General features: G+C 43.9%; 1 protein-coding gene across 1 annotated transcript; it reads left to right on the forward strand.

Moving 5' to 3' along the window:
- The first annotated feature begins 7 nt into the window (after positions 1-7).
- Positions 8-25801, forward strand: SH2D1B (SH2 domain containing 1B). The gene is made up of 4 exons (XM_030302263.1): positions 8-248; positions 18986-19049; positions 21483-21648; positions 23392-25801. Exons 1-4 carry the CDS (start codon positions 85-87, stop codon positions 23427-23429), a joined length of 432 nt encoding a protein of 143 aa, XP_030158123.1. The 5' UTR covers positions 8-84; the 3' UTR covers positions 23430-25801.
- The last annotated feature ends 992 nt before the right edge of the window (positions 25802-26793 follow it).

Here is a 26793-nt window from a genome sequence, read left to right on the forward strand (position 1 = left end):
ACCAGCCAGCTGGAGAGGTGCTTCCAAAGGCCCCTCAAGGCCACTTCTCTAATTCCCTCCTCGGAGCCGTCCCCGAACTTGGGGATGGATTTCGGGGATACCAAAGGGCTCCCCATGGATCTGCCTTGTTACCACGGCCCTCTGTCCAAGAAAGACTGCGAGACTTTGCTGCTCAAGGATGGGGTGGATGGCAACTTCCTGATAAGGGACAGCGAGTCCATGCCGGGAGTGCTGTGCCTCTGCGTCTCGTGAGTAGTCTCATCTTGCGCGCACGCACACACACACACACACACACACATCTGGAACCTCACACCGAGCGTAGTAGAAGCCCAGTGGGAAAGACATTGTATTTCACTCCGACCTTGCAGCCCAGATGAGCAGAATGAGAAAAGGCTAGGCTCTGCTTGAAGAGGGAGCAAGGAGTGTGTCCTATCCATCTGTCCACGGCGCGTATGCGACCCCAGGGGCCCCTGTGCAGCGGCAGGGGAGGGGATGGGGGCAAAGGGAAGGGCTGCAGGAAGTATGGGGGGCAAAGGGGCATTGCAGAGGCAAGGGGGTGCACGTGAGAAAGGAAGAAAGAGGAAGAAAGAAAAAGGATTTTCTCATCAGTGCCAGCATATCTAAAGAGGAGGGCTCAGTGTAGAGGTCGGTTTGTTTGCACTGGGAAAAGGCTAGATGCCCTTCAGGAAACTTTAATCCGAGAGACGTAAGTTTTCACGTATATTCTGCCGGCTCCACTGGTGATACTTAAAATACGATTTCAAAGTTTGTTAGGTGGGTAAAGGGCCTCCACATGCATCCTTTCCTTTCATCCTTAGAGTCAGTCAAGGCCAGCAGAAACAGTCACCATCTTCTAGACGAAGAAACAGAGACCGGATTTCTCAAACGCCTTGCTTGTGTTGAAATTTATCTGGCATCTCCAAAGAGTTCAGGCCAGAGTATCAGAGCTCCCCCGCTAAACAAGCTTGTTCAGTCCCGTTGAGAAGGCAATCCTGAACAGCTATCGGTGGCAACCTAACTATCTTCAAGCGTTCTGTTTGGAGAGATCACTGAAATTTTTCTTTTGCCTGTTATAGGAATTAAAACCCAAGTGTCGCTCTGGATGTGCTTTAGTGCTTCTTAGAATGAGGACAACAGGGGGGCGCCTGGGTGAACCGTCCGACTTCGGCTCAGGTCACGATCTCACGGTTCGTGGGTTCGAGACCCGCGTCGGGCTCTGTGCCGACAGCTCGGGGCCCGGAGCCCGCTTTGGATTCTGTGTCTCCCTCTCTCTCTGCCCCTCCCCTGCTCATGCTCTGTCTCTGTCTCTCAAAAATAAGCGTTAAAAAAATCGTAAAAAAGAAAAAGAATGAAGACAAAAGGGACTGTCATTACTAACAGAATCGGCAGAGATAGATTTCCTTTTTTTATATGATGCCAGGGATGTAGGTAAAAGCAAGATAGCCTTAGGGGTTAGCAGTTTGAGTTTTCAAATTACCAGTGATGACAAGAGTGTATTCATATATTTCTTAGCCATTGGTAATTCTTCTTTTGAGAATTGCCTACTCACATTCCTTTTTAATGTTTATTTATTTATGAGAGAGAGTGCAAATGGGGGAGGGGCAAAGAGAGAGAGGGGGACAGAGGACCCAAACCGGGGTCTGCCCTGACAGCAGCAAGCCCTATGCGGGGCTTGAACTCATGAACGGTGAGATCATGACCTGAGCCGAAGTCGGACGCTCAGAAGACTGAGCCACCCCGGGGGCCCTGACCAATCACATTCTTTACCCATTTTTAGCTTGAGTTGTTTCTCTGCGTTGTTTTTTCCTGATTTCTATGTATGAAGGCAAAACTTTTTTTTTTTTCAAAAAGGACACAGGCACAAAGGAAATCTACAGACCAATTTCAATTTTAATTAATGCCACTTGTCAGTAAACTACTAACAAAACAGAAGCCAAGAACACGTTAGAGGAGAAAGTACACGGTGCTCAAGTCTGGTCCATTCCAAGACGTCAAGGACGGTTCCAAGTCGGGTAAATTATTAGTTTAATGAAATATTAATTAGCCAAAGTTTACGAACGGCATAACTCATTCAGATTTGGTTAAAAGTATTAGGTAAAATTCAGTATCCATCCCTCAACTAAATACACACACACCCACACATGTGTGCGCTTACACACTCCTAACCATACAAAGCCAAATAGGTACTTTCTTCACCAAAGGCTGGGTGAAGCACAGGAAAATTGCAGCTAAAATCATGAATGTAGGAGCACCTGGGTGGCTCAGTCGGTTAAGCGTCAGACTCTTGATTTCAGCTCAAGTCGTGATCTCACGGATCGTGGGATTGAGCCCCGCCAAAGTCGGGCTCGGCACTGACGATGCAGAACTTGTTTGGGATTCTCTCACTCTCTGCCCCTCCCCACCCCCCAATTTTTTTGTTTTGAAAACGTATAAAAAGGTAGTGAATCCCTACTATCTGTTCAAACACGGTACTAGAGCCTAGGGAGATTCTAACAGGGAATTTGCAATGTTTTTTTCAAGGAGATCCAAAACACGTAAATAAATTATAAAAGGGCAAAGGATAAATTTAAGAAGAGGCAGTTTTATGCAAATTCAAGGGCAGAAAAGATGAACAAGAGGGTCTTTTTAGAGGAGGTGGCATTTGAGCTGGGACTGGAAAGAGTGGGTAAGATTGGATTACACGGAAGTGGAATGGAAGGCATACCTAGCGGTAGGAGGTTTGACAGGGTTCGAGAAAAGTAGCTTGGAAACGGCTTTTGGTAGAGTAGGTTTGGGATGATGTCATGGGGTCTGAAACGAATGACTGTGTAGGTAATGGGGAAGCGCAGAAGGTTTCCATGCAGGGAAATGACCAGACTGGAACTCCTCGAACTCCCCCAGACTAGAATTTTCGGAGCTCCAGTGGGATATGGAAGATGCTCCGAAGCCGACAGGTGATGGCGGTTGAGGGTGTTGTGCCTCTGGATGGGAGATGGCGAGGAACTAGCTGTGGCAGGGCAAACAGCAGGAATGGGAAAAGCAGGTGCCAGGGACGTCATAGAGACAGGAAGACCCTGACCCAGACCTCAGGGTGAGTAGTCTATCCTGGGATTCTCTTTAAAAGTCGACGTTTCTTTTCGACAACTTTGTGGAATATCAAGCTAGCCTGCATATTCATCTAAAGCGAAAGTCGCTAAGAAACGGAAAAAGAACACTAAATCAAATGACGAGAGAGGAGTACATATTTTTGCCCGTGCCCATGTCCCTGAAAGGCAGACCTATCTCAGGTGCATCAGGCTTAAGGCTCAGGTCAAATGGCCCCCATCTCAATGGCCTTTATCATGATCCCTGTGAAATTTTGTCACCACGCAGATCAGCACTGACCGTTCAATTCTAGTTGTCCAACGGGTGTTGAGAGTCTCTTAGATGCCAGGAGCTATGCTGGGCACTAGATTGGTGCCCTCAACACAGCTCAGAGCCTCGTGGGGAAAATAAAGAAGTAAACGGACACTCAAAGTGTGTGCCGATGACCGGACTCACATTGGGGTGTGTGGGAACTGAGAGCAAAGAGCGACTCACTCATCAAGGTGTGGAGAGCTTTAGTGGAGCAGGTATTTGGAGGATGAATGAATAGAACCTTCACGCATTCATTCAACAAGCATACACTGAGCGCCTCTTATAATGTGTATTCCAGACACAGTTCTAGGCATCGGGAAAATAGCGATGAATGATACGGGCATCAGTCCTGCCCTTGTGAAAGTACATTCCGGTGAGAGGAGACAATAATGATGAAAACAAAACAGAGTCATAGTACAGTGAGGGATAGAGAGGCTACTTTAGGTTGCCCGACGTGAGGAAAGCCAAAATGGTCTCAAGAATTAGCCTATTTGCCTGTAACTATGCATTTGGAGTCACCGTGAAGGTCCTCTTTTTTTTTTTTTTTTTTTTTTTTTTTTTTTTTGAGAAAGAGAAAGAGAGAACATGTGCATGCGTGAACAGGGGAGGAACAGAGAGATCCCACGACCGTGAGATCATGACCTGAGCTGAAATCAAGAGTCTGATGCCCAACCAACTGAGTTACTCAGGTGCCCCATGAAGGTGGTTTCTAGGAGCCAAACATCGTGACAGGCACGTTGTATTTGTTATCTCACTTGCCCTTTGCAAAGCCATTTCTAGTAGGTGACGTTACCCCTAATTTGTGGGAGAAGAAACTGGAAGTGCTCCTTCTTCTTTTTCCCCTTCTCCTTCCTCTCCTTTTCCTTCTTCTCTCCTTTTTCAACTTGTTTATTAAATATATAATCTCTACCCGCAAGGTGGGGCTCGAACTCATGACTCTGAGACCAAGAGCCACATGCTCCATATACTGAGCCAGCCGGGTGCCCCAGATACTGGAGTGTCTTATTAGATAACTTGTCCAAGCCCAACTTGCCAACGCGTCGGTATGTTCCTTCTTACCCGTGTCCCCAGTGCCCCTGACATATGCTCAAGGTACTCGCCTTGGAATTGTGTTATAAAGAGCCCAAGCCGAGCACCGCAGGTCTTGCCAGCGGACCCTGATACGTGGAGTCTTACCATTCTGCTTCCCAACATTGGGGCTGCCCCTTCTTTGCTGTTAGAATGGCAATATGGCAATAGGCCACCTTCCACACTTTCACAGACCTAAACAAAAATATCTCAGGAAAGTTTCGAACTAAAGGAAGTCACACGAAGAGTTGGCCAAGCAGCACCTAGTACTGACCGGAAAGCGATGTGGTAACTCTAGACAGGAAATGTTACTTGATCGGGTACCCTGATAGAGCTTTCAGGAAGCACCGGCATGCAAAAACACTGCCTCTGTAGTGTGACCCTGTGAGTGTGAGAAGTTGGACGTGGGTCTGCCTTTATAATCAGTAGAGTCAAAGTGGAGTGGCTACGGGGAGAGCCGAGGCTTCCTCTGTGGGTCTGAGGGGAAAGGAGGGACTTTCTGTAGCCGTGGGACGGCTGCCGACGAGAAGAATCCGGGCCCTGACTTACCGCATGTCCTCACTGAGGAGAAAGCAGAGGTAGAAAGGAGTGGAAGAGCCCCGGGTGGAGGCGGGGGGTGCAGAGAGGGTGTCATTTCTAGCTCCCAGGTTCTGAGATCTTTGGAAAGACTCTAGAGCTCACAAAGGAAAAAAAAGAATTCAAACTTTTTTGGTTATTTTAGAAAAGCCAAATGTGGAGAAAGGTATAAAAAAGAAAGCAGAAATGTTCTCAGTTTCACCACATGGAAATTACCATTTCTGATATTTCAGTACACATGTCTCCAGGCTGCTCTCTATGCATATGCGTGTATAAGGAAACACATATATGTACACAAATCGTTCGTCATACACGAGGGTTTGCACGCTGGTTTTTTTCAGTGCGTCGTTGGCATCTTTCCCCATCAAAGAAAGCCAACACACACCATCTTTTCGTGATTGCTGGCTGTTTTGTTGATTGGATATATCATAATTTATACATAATCAGACATTTAGGTTATTTCAATTTTGGTCCGGCGGACCCAATATAATTTGAGACTATTAACATTTTCCAGATTTTAATAGAAATCAAATCATAAAGTAGTAGCCCTTTTTGTCTGACTTCTTTCTTTTTTTAAAAAATTTTTTTTAAAGTTTATTTACTTATTTTGAGAGAGAGAGAGAGCACAAGCAGGGGGGAAGCAGAGAGAGAGAGGGAGAGAGAGGACCACAAGAAGGCTTCACGCAGTCAGCGCAGAGCCCGACGTGGGGCTCGAACTCATGAGCCGTGAGATCACGACCTGAGCCAAAATCAAGAGTCAGATGCTTAACGGACTGAGCCATCCAGGCGTCCCCTTGTCTGACTTCTTTCATCCAGAATAATTATTTTGAGATTCATCGGTATAGTTACAAAGTGCATTCTTTTCATTGCTGAGTACTATTCCATTACCCTATTGGTTTAGCTCATTCGGAACTATTACACCTGAAGTGGCTATGAATATTTGTGACCAAGTCTTGTGGACATATGGTTTCATTTGTCCCAGGAAAATAAGTGCTGAGTCATATGTTCAATGTGCGTTTATATTTCCAAGAGACTACCATGCTGTCTTCCAAAGTGAATGCACTATTTTACATTCCCACTGGCATTATGTGAGTTCTGATTGGTCCGCATTCTCGCAAACACTTTGCTTGGTCTGCTTTCTAAGTTTAAGCCATATTAGTAAGTGCGGTGGTATTTCATTGTGGTTTTAATGTACGGGTAGCTAATGAATAACGATACTATTTTTCCATACACTTTTTTGCCATCCATATATCTTGATGACGTATCCATTCAAATATTTTGCCCATGAAATTTTTATTTTCCTATTATTTACTTTCTTAGTCTTGATAATTCTTTACCTATTTTGGTGCAAGTTCTTTATGAGACAGGTGGTTTGTGAATATTTTCTCCCATTTTGTGGCTTGTCTTTTTATCCTCTTTAACCAGTGTATTTCAAAGAACAGAGATCCTTAATTTTAATGAGGCCAAATTTTATTAGTTTTTTCTTTTGAGGATCACAATTTTGGTGTGTATGTAATAAATCCTTGCCTAACTAATTTCCCAAAGGTTTTCTCCTTTGTTTTCATCTAGGTTTTAATGGTGTCAGCTTTTGCATTTACTGCAGCCCATACTGATTTAATTTTTGTATCTGGGGTAAGGTTAGGGTTGGAGTTCATTAGGTACGGCTACCTCACTGTTCCATCTCCTTTGTTGAAAAGATTATCTTTTCTTCTCATGAATTGCTTTGGTGTCTTTGTTTAAAAAAAAAATCTATTGACCATGTAAGTTTGGATCTGTTGATCTATTGATCTTTTTTCTATATTTATGCAAATTCTATATTGTGTTGATGACTTTTTTTTTTTTTAATTTTTTTTTTCAACGTTTTTTAATTTTATTTTTGGGACAGAGAGAGACAGAACATGAACGAGGGAGGGGCAGAGAGAGAGGGAGACACAGAATCGGAAACAGGCTCCAGGCTCTGAGCCATCAGCCCAGAGCCTGATGCGGGGCTGGAACTCACGGACCGCGAGATCGTGACCTGGCTGAAGTCGGACGCTTAACCGACTGCGCCACCCAGGCGCCCCGATGACTTTCTTTTTATAATAAGTTTTGAAATCACGTAGTGTAAGTCCCCAACTTTTTCAAGGTTATTTTAGCTGTCCTAGGTTCCTTGAATCTCTGTACATATTTTAGACTCAGCTTTTCAGCTACCATCAAAAAAAGCCTGATGGGATTTAGGTTGAGATTGCATGAACCTATGCATCAATTAGGGGAGAACTGACATGGAAACTTACATGTATACTTCTGACCCACGAACATAGTTTAATATCTCCATTTATTTAAGTCTTTTAAAATTTCTCTCAGAAATGTTTTGTAACAGGTCTTGTATATCTCTTATCAATTTCATCCCTAAGATTTCATCTTTTTGTGTTGTTTGACATGATGTTACTTTAATTTCACATTCCACTTGTTCAATACAAGTCAATAAAAATATAGTTGACTTCTGTGTATTGATCTTGTATCCTGCCGCCTTGTCGAACTCACTCGCTAGCCTCGTGGCTTCTTTGTAGCGCTCATGTGATTTTCCCTATGCCATCTGCGATTAAAGATGGGCGTACTTCTTCCATTTCAATCTTCCCATTCCGTTTCTTTCCTTGCCTTATGCACTAGCTAGGACTTCCACAGCAACGCAGAATAGAAGTGACAAGTGCCAAAATCCTTGTCATCTCCTGATCTTCGGGTAAAAGTATTCAGTCTTTTACCATTGTGATTTTAGTCCTTCTCTTCCTAGTAAGGTTGAGAGTTTTTATTAGAAATGTACATCAAAGTTTGTCAAATGCTTTTTCTGCATTGATTGAGAGTCATATTTAGTCTGTTAATTTCTCTCTTTTTTTTTTCTTTAAGATTCTACATATACGTGATACTGTACAATATTTGTCTTTCTCTGTCTGGCTTATTTCACTTAGCATAATGCCCTTAAGGCCCATCCATGTTGTTACAGATGGCAGTGTTTCCTTCCTTCTCATGGTTTAAAAATATTCCAGTGTGTGTGTGTGTGTGTGTGTGTGTGTGTGTGTATACACACACACATACACCACATCTTTACCCATTTATCTGTTGATGGACACTTAGGTTGTTTCCATATCTTGGTACTGTGAATAATGCTTCAATAAAAATGGAAGTACAAATATCTCTTCAACATACTGATTTCATTCAGTTTGGATACCCAGAAGTGGGATTGCTAGACCATATGGTAGTTTCATTTTTATGTTTTCATGGAATCTTCTTACTGCTTCCTAAATAGTAGCTGCACCAGCTCACATTTCCACCAACAACACACAAAGCTTACCTTTTCTCCACATCCGTGACAACACTTATTATCTCTTGGCTTTTTGATGATAACCATCTGACAGGCGTGCGATGGTATCTCATCGTGGTTTTGATTTGTATTTCCCTGATGATGAGTGATGTTGAGCACTTTTCACGAACCTGTTGGCCATTTGTATATCTTCTTGGGAAAAATGCCTATGTAGTTCTCCCCATTTTTAAAATCAGATTACTTGTTTGTTGCTATTGTATGAGTTCTTTATATATTTTGGATATTAGCCCCTTAGCATACATATAATTTGCAAATATTTTCTCCTATTCAGTAGTTTGCCTTTTCACTTTGTTGTTGGTTTCCTTTGCTGTGCAGAGCTTTGTAGTTCAAAGTAGTCCCACTTGTTTATTTTACTTTTGTTGTCTTTGTGTTCAGTGTCACAAAAATCTTTGCCAATACCGATGCCAAGGAGTGTATCCCTTTTGGTTTCTTCTGGGAGCTAATCAACCAATATTCATTAATTTTCAAATATTAAAACAACCTTGAAATTAATCCTGACATAAATCCCATTTGATTACTATGTGGACTCTTTTGTATACATTGGTTAATTTGATTTGCCAACATTTTGGTAAGAATTACTGAATCTATGTCATAGGGAATATAATCTGTACCTTAACTTTAAAAACATGTCTATAAATGGTTTTCATATCAGAGAAATGCTAGCCTCACAATATAAATTAGGAGTAGTCTCTTTAATTTTCTGAAGAGTTTATTTACAATTGGTATTATTCCTTTCTTAAATGTTCAGTAGAATGTATCAGTAAAGTCATCTGGGCCTAGAATTTTCTTTGTGGGAAAGTTTTTAAGTACCAATTCAAATTCTTTAATAGGTACAGGGTTATTCAGTCTATTTTTTTGAGTGAGGTCTATTACTTTGTGTTACCAAGTAAGTTGTGAATTTCACTGATGTCAAATGAAACTTTAATATATTTTTTGAATGTTTATTTATTTTGGGGGGGGGGGTGAGGGGGAAGAGGCAGAGAGAGAGGGAGAGAGAGAGAGAGAGAGAGAGAGATAATCCCAAGCAGGCTCCACGCTCAGCATGGAGCCCGATGTGGGGCTCAATCACATGACCCCGAGGTCATGACCTGAGCCGAAATCAAGAGTTGGACGCTTAACCGACTGAACCACCCAGCTGCCCGTGAAACTTCATTAATATTATTTACACTTTGAGAGAATAACTTTCTCTTTTGTTTATTTTCTGTACTGTTTTTTCCCCCATTTGTATTTCAATGGTTTCTTCATTTCACTTTTGGTAGTTTCTGTCATGTCACTTTACCTCCAAGTTCACGAATTAATTTTTTCTGCAACGTGAAATTTGCTGCTAATCCCATTCAGCATATTCTACATCTTAGACAATGCAGCTTTTACCTCTAGTATTTTAATTTGGGTGTCTCTATGTTCCATGTTTCTGCATGACAAGCTCTATCTTTCTTCTAGATTCCTGAGCATCTGAGATAATCTCAATAACAATATTAATGTCCTTGTCTACCCAGGTAGGGCCTTATGGTCTCTCTCAATTGATGAGCTAGAGGTAGAAGTCCAGGAAGTCTGTTGTGCCTAGAACTCATGGCGGAGAATGCAGAAGAGGAGAGAGACACATGGAGAAAGATCTGCAGATCTGCCAATCATCCAGAGATCTGCAGAAATCTCAAATCTTCAGCTTAGTGGTGAATAGCTCATCCACATGAGGAAGGTACCCACAGCCAGGTTAAAAAAAAAAAATCACTCAAAAGAAGCCAATAGAAAAATCTCTGGGACTCTCATTAGTCTGCAAATGCGTGTGTTCTCACCAGACAGAGTAGAAACTCTCATAGTTCATGGACATCAGTTAGGATATTGACTCGGTAGTGGGACAGAATCGCACAGGTATAAAACTGGTTTTGAGCATACTGGATTTGAAACACCTAGTGGACACTTAAGAGATGTTAAGTAGTTGAATAGGTGAGTGGAGTTCAGGGCAGGTTGGAGCTAGGGGTGCCAATTAAAATATAATTTGAGGGGCGCCTGGGTGTCTCGGTTGAGCATCTGACTTCAGCTGAGGTCACGATCTCACGGTTCAACCCCCGCGTTCAGCTCTATGCTGACAGCTCAGCGCCTGGAGCCTGCTTCAGATTCTGTGTTTCCCTCTCTCTCTGCCCCTCCCCCGCTCATGCTTTGTCTCTCTCTCTCAAAAATAAACACTCAAAAACTAATATAATTTGATAAGAATTGTTATTTTTCACAATACTTGATCTTTCCATTCAAAAACATTGCAACTCGTGTCTCTTAGTAAGATTTCTTCATACAGCCTTGGCACATTTCTTGTTAAGATAATTCAGTGCAGGGGCACCTGGGTGGCTCAGTCGGTTAAGCATCTGACTTTGGCTCAGGTCACGATCTTGCAGTTCGTGGGTTTGTGCTGACAGCTCAGAGCCTGGAGCCTGCTTCGGATACTGTGTCTCCCTCTCTCTCTGCCCCTGCCCTGCTCACGCTTTCTCTCTCTCCTCTCTCTCTCAAGAATAAACATAAAAATTAAAAAAAGATAATTCAATGCAACTCAACAAATATTCACTGAGCGTAACTATGGGGCAGGCAAAGTGCAGGAGTGAGCAAAGCAGACATGAATCTGGCCTTTCGGAGCTCACAGCCAAGTGTGAGGTGCAGGGGAGGAAATGAGTAATTGAAATTCAGTATGATCAGAGGTATATTTGACCAGTAATGGACAACTTTTCTCAAAGTTTCCCCTCCTTACCCCCTGACGGAGCACCCCACCCAAGGCGCTCCACCGAAAGCACTCGGTGCCCTGAATCATCAACTCAGCTGCCTTGCACCCCCAGGTCTTTGAGCAAAGCTTTGGATGGCAAAGATGACATGTGGCTGCTTGGCTGCTATGAGCTTAGTGAGGATATTATGATATCAGTTACTGTAGCTTTAAGAGACTTGAGAAGGGGTAAGACAGGAATCCGCCAAGTGCACCCCAACAGCCATTGCCCCTCTTTGGTCCCTGTGGACATCAGCAGGTAGGCACCTCTACCTCTTTCCCATCCCAGCACAGGGGGAGAAATCAGGAGATCAATTTTTATACTATATTCATTTTAGGTCTTTTTTTTTTTTAAGTTTATTTATTCATTTTGAGACAGAGAGAGAGCGCGCATGTGTGAGCAGGGGAGGGGCAGAGAGAGGTGGGGGAGAGAGAATCCCAAGCAGGCTCCACGCTGTCAGCGCAGAGCCCGACTCGGGGCTCGATCTCACCAGCCATGAGATCGTGACCTGAGCTGAGATCAACGTCCGACGCTTAACTGACCAAGCCACCCAGGTGCCCCTGGGTCCGTTTCTTCGAAGCACAACTTTTTTCTGATGACTGAAAAAAGTAAATCCTTCCTGAAAGAGAATCACTAGAGAATAAAAACATAGCCTTTACTGCAAAATAGTGTACTTCAAAAGGGCCGAGGATGTCACGCCTGCCAGAAAGGCTAAAATCAAAAACACAGAAAACAAGGGTTGGGGAGGGTGTGGAGAAAAAGGAACTCTTGTGCACCATTGGTGAGCATGCGAACTGGTGCAGCCACTGGGGAAGACAGTCTGGACGTTCCTCAAAAAATGTAAAATAGGGGCGCCTGGGTGGCGCAGTCGGTTAAGCGTCCGACTTCAGCCAGGTCACGATCTCGCAGTCTGTGAGTTCGAGCCCCGCGTCGCGCTCTGGGCTGATGGCTCGGAGCCTGGAGCCTGTTTCCGATTCTGTGTCTCCCTCTCTCTCTGCCCCTCCCCCGTTCATGCTTTGTCTCTCTCTGTCCCAAAAATAAATAAACGTTGAAAAAAAAAAATTAAAAAAAAAATGTAAAATAGAACCGTCCTGTGATCCAGTAATTTCATTATTGGGTATTTACCCCCCAAAAATATGAAAATACTGTGTACACACACACACACACACACACAGTGGGACTTTATTCGGCCAAAAGAAAAGAATGAAATCTCGCCACAACACGGATGGAGGTAGAGTGTATAACGCCAGGTGAGATAAGTCAGCCAGAGAAAGACAAATATCCTATGACTTCACTCATATGCGGAATCTAGGAAACAAACCAACAAAGGAAAAAAAAACCCCAAATCAAAAAACAGACTCTGAACTATAGAGAAGAAACATGGTTACCGGAGGGGAGATGGGGGAGCGGATGGGCCAGAGAGGTGAAAGGGATGCAGAGGACACGGTTGGTCGTGACGAGCACTGAGTAACGGATCGAAGTGTTGAATCACCATATTGCACACCTGAAACAAACACAACCCTGTGCGTCCACTACCCTGGGAGGAAAATTGAGCCCCTTTTTGACTGTTGGTTTCTTTTTGTGTTGGGATGAAGTCTGTTTCACAGTAGTCAGTAAGCGTGCGGAATCTTAGAGAGCTAACCCCTGACATTCGGAAGGGCTTGAAGAACAAACTCTGCTTTCAGGAAAAAGGTATCAGCTCCTACGAGGATCCAAAATGTCCAAGACAGATTTGTTTGAAGTTGCAGAGCAAGAGAGGAGATTGTTTGAAGGTGAAAAAAATCAAAGGAAAGTGGTCAGAGTGAGCGTAAACTTACCCCAACTAGTGTCAATAGATAAGGCTCTTCCAACAGATGGAAGCGTTCGCATAAAAAAATCCTCAGAAGCCAGTGATGACCCCAGTGATTCACCCCCCTCCCTGTCTTCTTCCCTCCCCCTCCCTTCATCTTCATCTCTCCCTTTCCCCATTTGCGCCTCAAAATTACACTAAAAATAGCTGTTGTACTTTACACTTTTCATCATTAATTTAAATTTAATGAGGTTTACGGAGTGTCTGATTTGTTATTTTGGGGACACTATATGCTAATTAATTTCATCTAATGATGGTTTGCATTAGAAAATTGGTATTTATTTTATGTCTTGTCATTAGTTTTACATTTTGACCTAATATTTTATCATATATTTATGATTTTCTTTGATTGTAAATGCGTTTAAATGTATTACATATTTAGTTTCTATGATCTTTGCTTTTTAGTAAATAATAAGATATTGGCATTGTCAGTTTTGTGTCAATATTACCAATCTCGAAAGGTACACATTGAGGCTTATAGAGCGTATGCATTTCAGCTTTACTAGATTTTGCCAAATTGTTCTCCAAGACATTAGTATCTAATTACATCCCATTGGTTGTATGTAAAACTTTCTATAGCTTCACATCACAGCCAATATTTTCCATTAGTAAACTCATATGTCTTTACCAGTTTGGTGTGAAATGATATCTAATTGTGGTTCGTATTTGTATTTCCCTGATTGAGAGTGAAGTGAAGCATCTTTTCCTATGTTTATTGGCCATTTTGTTTGCCTTTTTCTTACGGTAAATCAGTGTTCTTATTACATACTAGTGCTGCAATATCTTTTCCCAGTTTGCAGACTTTTTCGCTTTGCTAATATATTTTGATAATTAGGAATTTTGATTTAAGTAATTAAATTTTTTGAGGGAAAGCGTGTGCTTGCATGTGACCGTGTGTGAGTGGGGGAGGGGCAGAGGGGGGGAGAGAGAGAGAGAGAGAGAGAGAGAGAGAGAGAGTGTCCCAAGCAGGCTCCACGCTGTCAGCGCAGAGCCCAAGGTGGGGATCGATCCCATGAATTGTGAGATTATGACCGGAGCCAAAATCAAGAGTTGGACACTTAACAAACTGAACCACCCAGGTGCCCCAAGAAATTTTAATTTGAATATAGTGAGTTCATTAATCTTTCTTAAGGCTTATACTTTTTGTGATGGAAAGAAACTCCTTCCTTCACAAGTCACTAAGTTGTTCCTTCATATTTATTTCTCCTAAGCTCACTGTTTTGTTTTTTCACAGTTAGGTCTTCAATTAGAATGTGAAGTAGGTGGGGTACCTGGGTGGCTCAGTAGGTCAAGCTCCCAACCTCAGCTCAGGTCATGATCTGACGGTTCGTGGGTTCGAGCCCCGCGTCGGGCTCTGTGTTGACAGCTCGGAGCCTGGAGCCTGCTTCGGATTCTGTGTCTCCCTCTCTCTCTGCCTCTCCCCCACTAGTGCTCTGTGATTCTCTCTCTCTTTCCCCAAAATAAATAAACATTAAAAAAAAAAAAGAGTGTGAAGTAGGGTCCACTTTTACTTGTTTACACGTGAGAACATCACCGTCACCATTTAACAACTAGCCTGTCCCCTCCTCACTGCTCTGTTGTGCCAATCCTATCATAGACCAAGTTTTCAGACATATGTGGATCTGTTTCTGGGCTCTCTATTTTATTCCATTAATATCTTTTCTACCCTCGAATCAGTTCCTCGCTGTCTTAATTATAGCTCTATAAGAAGACATGAGATGTGTTAAGACAGAAACACGCCCTGCCGTCCCTTCACACGCAGCAATCTTATTTTTCTTATTCAACATTGCCCAGATTTGGGGCACCTGACTGGCTTGGTCAGAAGAGCATGAGACTCTTGATCTCGGGGTTGTGAGTTTGAGCCCCATGTTGGGTATAGAGATTACTTAAAAGTAAAAAAATTTTTAAATAGATTGACCATATTTTTGTGCAGAGGAGGGACATAGCCTGACTCACATTTTTTTTTTTTGCACAAAAATTCAAGGCATTTGTTAAATATTAGAAGATATAAGAGTCAATGACAATTCCTACTTGACGATTGAAATCAAAATCATCCTGGTGCAAATAGATGACAAATATTTTTGCTATTTATCTGTATAGGAAAATCTTTTGAACAAGTGGAAAAAGTTAATAAATCTCTATAATTAAAACAACACATCTGACTCACAGTTTTTAAAAGGGCCACCCTAGCTGTGGAAAGAATAATAATGACATCAGGGAGGGGGAGGAAGAAATTTCTAGAACTATGTCCTTGAATAGATGAAAATGGATGGCATCCAGTGGAAGTAAGAGGGATTAGTTCCAGAGTAACATGCAAAGTTCAGGCATGGTAATTAAGGCAGAGTAGGTAACCACACAGGCTAATAGCTGTGGCAATTCAGAGACTGGCGGTTTCCTTCTGATTGCTTGAATCTCTATGAAGTCATCAGTTAAGCATGAGGTGTTCAGGGTTTAAGAAGAAAGGAGACAATGTAGAATCACTATTGAGGGAATAGGGAAGGAAATGCTTGTCTGGGGTGGAGGCACTAAGAGCCCACTGGAGGTCTGTGGTCATTAATTCAAAGTGAGACCAGTCAGCATGCCAAAGGTGACAGCAGTGAAAAGTGGTAGGGCCAATAGATTGGAGGCTCTATGGTCAAGGGATTGATGGGGTCAGTGAATGGAGGAAAGGGTCTAGAAGCGGGAGCAAGAGAGCGGGATGTGTGAAGGTCACATTACAAAGGGTTACGGTTAGTGGCAATCACAAGCTCAAAGTTGAAAGCGGGGCTGGCTTCATGGCTTGCCACCCACACAGTTGCACAAAGCCCCCCCATTCACAGGGCCCTGCACTTGGTTTAATGCTCTGCTGTCGCCATGTTGAAATTCCTAACCATTTTTTAACAAGGGGCCTTGCATTTTGATGTTGCCCTGGGCCCCCCAGTCCTGGTTGTTGGACATAGGAGCGCGTGGCTGATGTAGGTGGAGGGTGAGGCCCCTGGAGAAGAGCTGAAGGAGGTGAGAAACTGGAATGTCTCAGGGGAATATACGTGTGAACTACAATCATGGAGGCTGAGGCAGGAATAGCACTGAAGACAGTGACGATGGGCTAAGAGCTAGGATGTGCCATGGAGAATCGAGTGGCAGTAAGCCGGGGTATTACATGCCGCAGCAGGGAGGGGCAATAGGTAGGCGACATAATCTAATGATGTGAAACTCAAAGCTGAGGGTTTGGAGGAAGGAGGGAAACAGCTGAGAACCGGGACATGGGTGTCCCCCTCAGGCCCTGCAGGGGGAGGGCTTTGGGAGAAAGAAGCAGCCTTGTAGACGAGGCAGGGGGGGCCATGTCCTGGGGCAAAGCAAGGTTTCCTTTAGAGCAAGGTGGACAGGGATGATTAAAGAATAGGTCAATGACCAGCAAGACTGAGGTTCTTGTAATGATGACAGCAGGGACAAAGGGCATGATGAGATTAGGCCAGGGGACTGAAGGCAGAGAGTAGAGGCAAGACTGTAAGCTTTGGAGCCGAAGAAGGGGCTCCCTCGTCACCATTGGTGATGGGGCGAAGGCCTAGGATAAACATGGTCTTTTTATGTATCTTTAGTATAAATGTATGCTGGAAGAACCATGTTTCTTTTATAAGTTTTTAAGTGGCATTTATAAAATAACAGGGGCACCAGGGTGGCTCAGTTGGTTAAGCGTCCAGCTTTGGCCCAGGTCATGATCTCATGGTTCCTGTGCCATCAGCACAGAGCTCACTTTGGATCTTCTCTCCCCCCACCTCTCTCTCTGCCCCTTCTCCGCTCACGTGCTTTCTCTCTGTCTCTCAAAAATAACAAATTTAAAAATAATAATAATTAGAACAGAGGGTATTAAAAAAAAAAGTTTTTACGTTTACCCAAAGACCCTATAGTCATATAAAGTATATGCTCTGTAATCTCTTAGCGAATTTTTTCCCCTAAACATTCCAAAATTAATGCAGGTAGGTATCACAAGTTCAAAAAGTCAATTTCTTTGCAAAGCAATGTGGCAACATGGCTCGTTATTTCATTTAAAATGCTTTGCAAAGGGCGCCCGAGTGACTCAGTTGGTTAAGTGTCTGACTTCGGCTCAGGTCATGATCTCACAGCTCGTGAGTTCGAGCCCTGCATCGGGCTCTGTGCTGACAGCTCAGAGCCTGGAGCCTGCTTCAGATTCTGTGTCCCCCTCTCTCTCTGACCTTCCCCTGCTCACACTCTGTCTCTCTCTCCTCAAAAATAAATAAACATCAAAAAATTTTTTAAAGTGCTTTGCAAAGAAAAAGATCAAATTTGAGCAATGTCTGTCTTTACAACTTGAAGTCTATGGCTTTCGGACTAGTTAACGTAGAAACTCCATTTGCTTTACTCTTTCACATTCCTCTGGTGGAGATTGTCTTAGCTCATAATACAACAGTGTAATTAAAAATGAAGTCATTTAAGAACTTAACATTTGATAGTTGGGTCTCTAAGGACTGTGTGATCAACCAAATGCAACGTATGGACCTCGTTTGGATCCTAATTTGAACGATACCTCCGTGAAAAGAAGTATTTGAGACCTCTTCCCAGATGTGCGATACCTTATCACATGTGGACAGGACTCATGTGAAATGTTGTGTTGCTTCCCATGTGATTTGGGGACACCCACTGGCTTATTCCGGCCTCAGGAAACCCCACAAAAAGGATTGGGATTTGAAGTCAATTGCCAAAGCCTTCAGACAAACAGTGATAAAGTCTTCTGTAAAAAGCTTCTGTTAACTCTCTAAGTAGCTTTCTAAATTCTCAATTCAGTCCAATGATTCTTTGGCACAGGTGCAAAGTGGTGGTGGGAGAGTCATCAGATAATTTGAACCTCATGTCAATGCCTTTAATCTCTCGCTCCCTCTTTACTTTTTAAACAAATGTTTATTCATTTTTTAATATATAATTTGTTGTCAAATTGGTTTCCATAAAACACCCTGTTTATTCATTTTTGAGAGAGGGAGAGCATGAGCAGGGGAGGGTCAGAGAGAGGGTGGGGGGGACAGAGGATCCAAAGTGGGCTCTGTGCTGTCAGTAGTGCGCCAGATTTGGGGCTCGAACTCATGAACCCTGAGATCACGACCTGAGCTGAAGTCAGACACTCAGCCAACTGAGCCACCCAGGCATCCCTTTTTTTTTTTTTTTTTTTTTTACATTTTAATGTTTGTGCGGGATCAGAACATGTTGAACGGTTGGTAGAAACATTTAACGTATGCATTTTTCTCCTGGAAAGCTATTGTTAATTCGACACTTTACATTGATGGCATCTTGGAGTTGCAGAAATACGGTAACGTTTGTATGCTATATCTTGCTTTGGAAATTGTTAGATTGGGTCTGTTGTGTAGATTCCGGTTAGATTACTTAGCCAGTGGCACCAGTTCCAACGAAGAACAAAAGCACAGCATGTCACCTCCCTGGACAGAACTCTCAACGTTCTGTTTTAATTAACACTAACTATCTCTGTCGAGGTCAATGACACATCGTTTGGCAAACAGTACAGGAACGGCTCAATGGCATTTTGTATGTTGCATCAACTTAGAGCTAAGTGAAAAAAAACTAGAGAGAAGTACCAAGACCATGGAAATAGAAAATTCCCTCTCCTTACCCTCTTGGCCACAAGCCCTGATGTCCACCAGCAGAATTAGGGTCCCCATTTCCGAACCTTTGTCTCTTTCAAATTCCCACAGATGAGAACGCCTGAAAATGATCAGTTTCTTTTTAGGACTCAAGAACGCCAAAGGCACTGCACGCATAATAGAGAGGTATATGCTACCCGGATTTGCCCATGAGAACCTTATGTTGGGGTGCCCGGTGGCTCAGTCGGTTGAACGTCTGAGTCTTGATTTCCGCTCAGGCCATGATTCAGAACCTGCTTGGGATTCTCTCTCCCTCTCTCTCTGCCCCTCCCATACTCTCTCCCTCTCTCTCTCTCTCTCTCTCAAAGTAAATAAATTAACTTAGAAAAAAAAGAATATAATGATTCACACAGTTATCTTCCCACAGGTTTAAAAATTTCGTCTACACATACCGAATCTTCAAAGAGAGACATGGGTTTTACAACATACAGGTAAGAACGTACCAGAACTGCTGTAAAAGCAGCAACAAAAGGTGGGCAGAAGAATCTGAGATCATCTCTTGAACCTGAGATGTGGCCACGTAGAGGCATTTTAAAAAAGGGAAGCAACATGCAGAGTTTGAGTCAAATCAATAGTTAACCCTGTCTTTCTCTGAGGGAAATAGGGAGAATTTTTGAATAATCGAGGCTGTTATTCAGACCCGTAGAGGTATGCGTGACCCTGGATCCCCCAGGGTCAAATGCACCAGCCTGGACTCCATACGGGACCACTGTCCAATTAGAAGACGACGCAATGACCAGGGCGGGATGGAATGGGAAGGTGGGGAGAGGTCTGAATGTATAGGAAGCCATGTGAGCTCCATGGTTATAGGAAAATATAAGGGGAGCATCAGTGGACTAGGAGTCTTGGGGGTTTCTTTAATTTTTCTGGTTTACTGAGCACTAAGCAGAAAAAAACCTTTTTTTTTTTTTTAAATGATTTCTCTGGCTTAGGAAGTAGAGTATAATAAATTTAACTGAATCTTCACTAACAGGGAATCCTGAAATAATCTTTCTGAAACACTTGCACACAAGATTAAGCAGATCTTTTTACTGCAAAATATCTCAGAATCTTCAATATGTTAATGTTCGTTGTGCATATCTAAAAGAAATTAGAATATGCAGTGATCCTCAAGCACACACACATATCACACACACATATATAGCCATATCCATATGTGTGTGTGTGTGTGTGTGTGTGTGTGTGAGAGAGAGATGTATGGTGTGTGTGTGATGTGTGTGTGCATACATATAATTTTTCATTTCCCTACAAAGGACGTTATTAAGGCAATTGACAAGATTTGAATAAGGTCTGTATATTAGTCAATAGTACTACATCAAGATTAATTTCCTCATTTTAATCATTGTAGTGTGGATATGTAACGTCCTTGCTTTTTTTGGAAATATTGAAGCATTTAGGGTTAAAGAGCTATCGCGTTTGCACTCAATCTCAAAATAAAAAAAATATATATATATGTATCGCTATATATGCACATATATCTATACACATTTAGAAAGAGAAAACGAAAAGCAAATATATACAATAAAACGTTAACCTTCGAGGGGTAGGTGAAGGATATATATATATATATATATATATATATACAGATTTTAAGAAGAGTTTTGCAACTTTTCTTCAAGTCTGAGATTATTTCAAAATAAAATGTGTTCTAAAAAGCAACTTACATTAAAACTTTTGTTCTTTGTTGTCCATGCTTTGGGAGATTGTGATAATTCCTTAATACCATATTTTGTCTCTTGTCTGGACAAAGCAGAGAGGCACTGAGTTAGAACTCAGATACAGGAGGCATCTCACTGAGGGGTAGCAAAACTCTCAGGGGCCTGTAGTGAGTGGATGGGGGCTTGGGTTGAAGTGACGGCCTTATATGGAACTTCCCTGCCGTCTGCTGCAAAGTCTGCCAGAATCTCTGATGAGGGTTAACCACCCACACGTCAGAGAAACTTCTGGTCACCACACCCGTCTGCAGTCTGACATGGAGCCATCTGAGAACCACAGTGATCATCAAGAAAACCATGAACATAGGACGAGGGAAGGACAAATAAGATAAAAACAGAGAGGGAGACAAACCATAAGAGCCTCCTAAATACAGAGAACAAACCGAGGGTTGCCGGAGGTGCGTTGGGTGGGGGGACGGGTTACATGGGCCGGCCCTTGTTGGGATGAGCACTGGGTGTTCTAAGGAAGTGAGGAATCACTAAGTTCTATTCCTGAAATCATTATTATGCTATATGTTAACTAACTTGGATTTAAATTAAAAAAAAAATAATAAAATTAAATTTAAATTTAAAAAAAAGGAGAAAACACACACAAGGCACCGTGTCTGACATGGGCTCCCAGAGGGGTACCCTGTGTGGTACCCCAGACAACTTGCTGAGGTTGGGGCTCACTGCAGACCGAGGCGGGACGCCTCAGTCATTATTCTCTTAACTCACAGTAGCTCAAGTCAGAGGCCGGTCTTAAAAACAAAGGTTTCTGTGTATTTCCATTGCTGTGAGCTCTTTTTTCTTTTTCTTCTTCTTCTTCTTTTTTAATGTTTTTAAATTTATTGAGAGAGAGAGAGAGAATGCACGGGGGAGGGGCAGACACAGGGAGAGAGAGAGTCCCAAGCAGGTGTGGAGCCCGTTTCAGGGCTCGAACTCACAAACCGTGAGATCATGACCTGAGCCGAAATCAAGAGTCAGGCGCTTAACCCGCTGAGTCCCCCTGGGGGGCCCCCATCGGGGTGAGCTCTGAAGCTTGAACCACCAGCCACTTATTTTCAGTTTGCCAGCTCAGAGGTAGCCCTGAAAACCACATCTTTGAGAAGTATCACATTTCACTCACAGTTGAAGGTGACGAGCCATCTCCTTCTTGTATCTTGGCAGACCGTGGAAGGCGCTCCCAAGAAGATCTTTCCAGACCTAAAGGAATTGATCTCCGCATTTGAGAAACCAAATCAAGGGCTGGTGGTCCACCTTGTACGGCCAATAAAGAAAACCAGCTCCCGCCTGAGATGGAGACGGTCACAGATAAAGTTGGATAATATTTACGGTAAAAACCCTTAACAGGGGGGTCCAGAAGGAACCTTATAGTCCCGTTTCTTCCACTGGCCGACTTTGCCCCATGACCTTGTGCGAACCACCGTTCGGGGAAGGGACGGACAAGCAGGCAAAATTTTCAGATGAGAAAATCGCTCCAAGGCCCTCTCCAAGGCTCATACTGTCACATTCTGCTCGATAAGTGCTAGGGGACGAGTGATTTCAGATACATCCCTAAAGGAATGGAAACATGGCGGAACATGAGAGATGGTCAGTAAATCTAAGTGCCGAGAATCCACGCTGAGGCCTCTCAAATTGTTACCATGAACAGCCGCAACTACTCTCTTACCCCCACCTTGAACCTGCTCTCAGAAAATAATCTCTCTTGTCAGGTACAATGTGGCTGGAATTTAGCTCAGACCCCCTGAGACATTTTTGGCTCACCCCCGTTTTCTCATGGTGGCGTGTGTGGCTACGTTCCCGAGCAGAGGGATTTCAGCTATGAGTGGCCAGGTTGGGGGTGTTGGTAGGAGAGTTCCAGGCCAGCTAGGGAGCTCCAGGGAACCTGAAATCACCCCACATTCCACTCTGTCCACAGCAAAATCACCCTCCGGAGTGCCAGGGCAAGCTTCTCACCCCCCCAACAAAACTAAGCATGGATTTTTACTTTATTTATTTTAATAAAGTTTATTTATTTTGAGAGAGAGGCAGTGCAAGCAGGGGAGGGGCAGAGGGAGAGGGAGAGTGGGGCTCGAACCCACGAACCGTGAGATCATGACCTCAGCCAAAATCAAGAGTCGGACGCTTCACCGACTGAGCCACCCAGTCGTCCCGAAGTATGGGTTTTTAATGATTAAAATAAACCCCCCCGGGGGCACCTGGGTGGCTCAGTCCCTTAAGCGTCTGACTCTTGGTTTCAGCTCTGGTCATGATCTCATGGTCATGGAATCGAATCCCACGTCTGGCTCTGCACTGATGGCACGGAACCCGCTTGGGATTCTCTGTCTCCCTCTTCTCTCTGTCTGTCTCCCACCCCCCAAATAAGTGAATGAACTTTAAGAAAGTAATGAAAGAATGAAAACAAAAACCCCTCCTTGGCCACTGTTTCTCTGCCCCCTGCCCCCTGCACACACAAAGTCACTTCCTATATAGGTTCGGCTACGGGTGTCGTCCCGCGGCCATGTTCTACCAAAAATTATAGAAAAAAAGCACAAATTGGGGGGGTGGCAGAGGTAGAAACCTAGGAATGTACGTGTGCCGAGGGTGGTTGGGGCGGTGGTAGTATCTGTCCAGCAATGATAAAAGAATCACAAATGCAAGAGGAGAGTCCTTTGAAGATCTTTCCTAAGAACTGGGTGGGAGTCTCACCTCCCCAGCTGCCCATGCTTGATTAGCCCTGGCGGGTGACCCCCCAGAGTCTTCAGCTTTCCCCAAAGGGGAGACAGTCCTCTCCCCAGCTCGTTGCCTTCCTCCATTCCCTTGGCCTCCTTAGAATAAGCTTCAGACGCTCTCAGTCTCAGGGAATCACAGGTTTTCTGCCAGGGGGTGGAGGCATCTCGGATGGGAATCTCCGATGCCTAACCTTGTAAAGAGACCCCCCCCCCCATTTTGTCAGGAGAGCTCCCTGGGGTACTCCAGCCCTTGAAGATGCCACTGTGATGCAGCAACCGAGGTCGTCCTGTTCCCTGGAGTGAGGTCGGTCAGTGAGACTCCTGGGCACTGATCCTCATGGCTGGTCTTCTGTTTCTTTCCCCAGAGAACAGTAACAGTGAATATGTGGAGGTCTTGCCTTGAAGACAAGGAGACTGAACAAAGCAATTCGAGAAGACATCAGGTGTCAGCTGTCACTGGTGACCCTGCTTCTCCTGCAGATGTGGACCTGGAATGCTGAGCTGTAAGTGAGCTATTCAGACTCTCCTGGACTGGGCAACTGAAGATGTTCCGTCCACGAGCCTCAGAGAACTCGCTCCCCATGTCCCCACCTCCCATGCATCCACCACGAGCAGCTTTGAAACCCCTTTCCCCCTGAGCACTCTTCTTTCTTGGAATAGGACAGCCTGAACCTATTCTCCCTGACTTATCAGAGATACCACTACATCATGGGTGACGCCCTCCTTTAGACCAGGCAATCGGAAGCACAGCTTCATACAGAAGAGAACACACTTGGCCGTGAGCTAGGAGCCTGAGTTCCAGCCCTGTGGCTACGTGACTTCGGATAAACCTCTTCCCCAGGCTGGCTCTCCATTTCTTCATCTGTAAAACAAACACTGCCCCTGCCCCTGTGCTGAGCCCAGCTGTATCTGGTGGAGTTGAGGGGTCCTGGGGTGATGGAGATGTACGTGGAATTGGCATGGGTCTCCATCCTCCCAAACAGCCAACATGGTCTCTGCACCTGCCTGTCCTGGGCTTGGTCATGATGGGGGCCCTGACCCCTCCCACACCCTTCTCCCCCTTCACTCTAGCTCTCCTCTTTCTTTCTAATCTTGATATTCCTGCCAAACACATCCATGGATGCATTATCTCCCTGGTTTTGCCCAATTTCACTAATGCACGAACCACTTCAGCAGCATGGATGTAGCTGTGTACCACACTGATAGGTGTGGGGATTTTAAAGGTACCCTCCTTCGTGTGGTTCCTGTTCCCGCTGGATTCTAAGCGCCCCCCAAAGCACGCTTGGGTCTCCCTCCTATTCCCCAGCGTGGAAATGTGTGCTGTGTAGAGCCGTGCCCGTTCACAGAACTTTCTGACCGGAAGCACATTCCTGAAGGGTTTGTTGAATTGGTTATAAGTCCTTTGAATTTTTCTGCTGGTTCGACATTCTAACTAAGACCTGATTAGTGTGGAATGTGCCAATTCTATGCCCATCCTCTTACCTATCTTCAAGCCATAGTGATTCATTTTACCCTACTGGTCTTATCTTTCAAAGTTATTCAAGAGAGGAGCTCGAGATTTCTGGATGACATGAACAGACAGTGTGGTTGGAGTCCCAAAGTGTAAGCCATTCTGAGTTTCTGGCTCATAGAAATCCAGAGCTATTACCAAGTAGGTAAGAAGTGAAATGCAGTCACCATATTCAGAGAGCTGAGGGCACCAGAAGCAAGCCTGCTTCTTGGGGTTCAGTCCCTAGTCTTTGATTCTATATCCAAAGAAGCATGTGTCAGTTGCCAGAGTCCCGAGCAATCTTTGGCACAGAAAACATATTCAGGGCCAATGAAAATATATTTATTTCTTGAACAAATGACTGAATAAGTCAGTAGATAAAATGTAGCCACTCGTTCCAGATAGCAGAGATTTGTTTGAGCTTCATTCATTTCAGAACCTAGTAGAACAAGACTGTTAGTTCAAGACCTTGCAGTCGTAATTCTCGTAGAAGTGATTTCCTTTTTCTGAGTACCCGTGCATAGCACTGTACATGATGCTTGGTCCCCCGTGGGATTTCACCGCATTTCTCAACCAAGCAAGCCACACTGAGTAGCCGATGTGGATGCCATGCTATAATTTGCTGAAATTTTTTTAGAAGACCTTGAACAGGTCACGTGAAGGACAGTTGCAAGATCCGGGTAGGTGGGACAGGAAGCAGTGTGGGGGGGGGGGAGGGGAAGACCTGAGAAACAATAATGGCAGGTGTATTAAGTGTTTGGGGTGCCATTCTGTGACAGAGGATACAACGCCTACCAGCAGAACTCACACCAGTGCTGGCTCTCTATAGGAGGGCAGTTTTAGCCGTATGGCAAAAAGAACTCTGAACCCACTAGAACAATCTTACACTAAGAGCCTGCCCTGTGTTGTAGTGTAAGTGGAGGGTGATATTTTCCAAGGATATGGGAGAGATGCGTCCTGCCCCGAGAAGAAATTAGACTGCCTGAATGCTAAGGTACCTTCCAGTTCAAGGATCATTGGATCCTATGGTCATCTCTTAACAGTTTAGTGGGAATCTCTCTCCCTCTCTTTCTTTTTTGGACTTCCATATGGAGAGTGGTGTTAATCACATCCCTTAATTCTTAACTCATTATCACCATTAATCCATATAAGACCTTTCTTCTGTTTTATTTCATTGTTGTCCTCTTTGCCCCGCATTCCAATGATCATACCCTTCCCCATGGGAAGTTGCTTAATACTATTTGATATATACCTTTGACATGTATGCACCCTTGTAGAAGGTACAGCATTGGTTGTGAATACAGGTCCTTTATATTTACATACACAATATTCTATTGTTCCAATTATGTTATTACCTTTCTCACTGAACACCATGTTTGGTTCTAGTCTATATTGTTGAGTGTAATTCAGTCTCTTTTTTTTTTAAGTTTATTTATTTTGAGAGAGAGAGAGAGAGAGAGAGAGAGTGTGTGTATGTGAGCAGGGGAGGGGCACTTGTGAGTGAGAGGGAGAGAGAATCCCAAGCAGGCTCCACACTGTCAGCTTGGAGCCTGATGCAGGGCTCGAATTCACGAACCCAGAGATCATGACCTGCGCTGAAATCAAGAGTTCGACCTTCAACCGACTGAGCCAGCTGGGCGCCCCAGAGTGTAATTCAGCACCTTAAATGGTGCATGGTATTCCGCAGTGTGCTCTCACCAGCTTATCCTTTCCTCTAGAGATAGACATCTAGGTTGGTTCCAGCACAACGGTCTGTGGAGCAAGCTTGAACGAGTCCCCTTATGGACGTGTAAGAGAGTTTCTCTGAACTGTATGATCCTAAGATATGCTCAGGTTTAATTATGATGCAGTCAAACCCATCAGGTGCCTTTTGATTCTTCTGTAATGAGCTCTTTACTCCGAGATCATGAAAAAAAGTTATCCTGCATTTTCTTTCACTTGCTTTTATACCTTTACCCTCTGCGGGTAAGGTTTCAGTGATGGCAAGGTCTCTTGTACTCCTCACTGACACTTTCCCAGTAACGAGAAAAGCCCTTCACACATAGTTGATGTTCAATAAATATTTCTCAAATGAAGGATGAATCCAGGGTGAACCTCTGTCCATGGTAAGAGGTATTTCCAACTTTGTATTTCTCCGTATAGATTGGAGTAGTTTTCCCATTTCAACCTGCTTAATAGTTAATGTCCCCTCTGATTCACGGTTCCTCCTTTATCCACAATGGTTCCAATGTTCTAATCTTATTGTCTGGTAGGATAGGCACCCTTTTATTTTTCAAAC

Source organism: Lynx canadensis, chromosome F1 (genome assembly GCF_007474595.2).
Source record: "Lynx canadensis isolate LIC74 chromosome F1, mLynCan4.pri.v2, whole genome shotgun sequence".
Taxonomy (NCBI): domain Eukaryota; kingdom Metazoa; phylum Chordata; class Mammalia; order Carnivora; family Felidae; genus Lynx; species Lynx canadensis.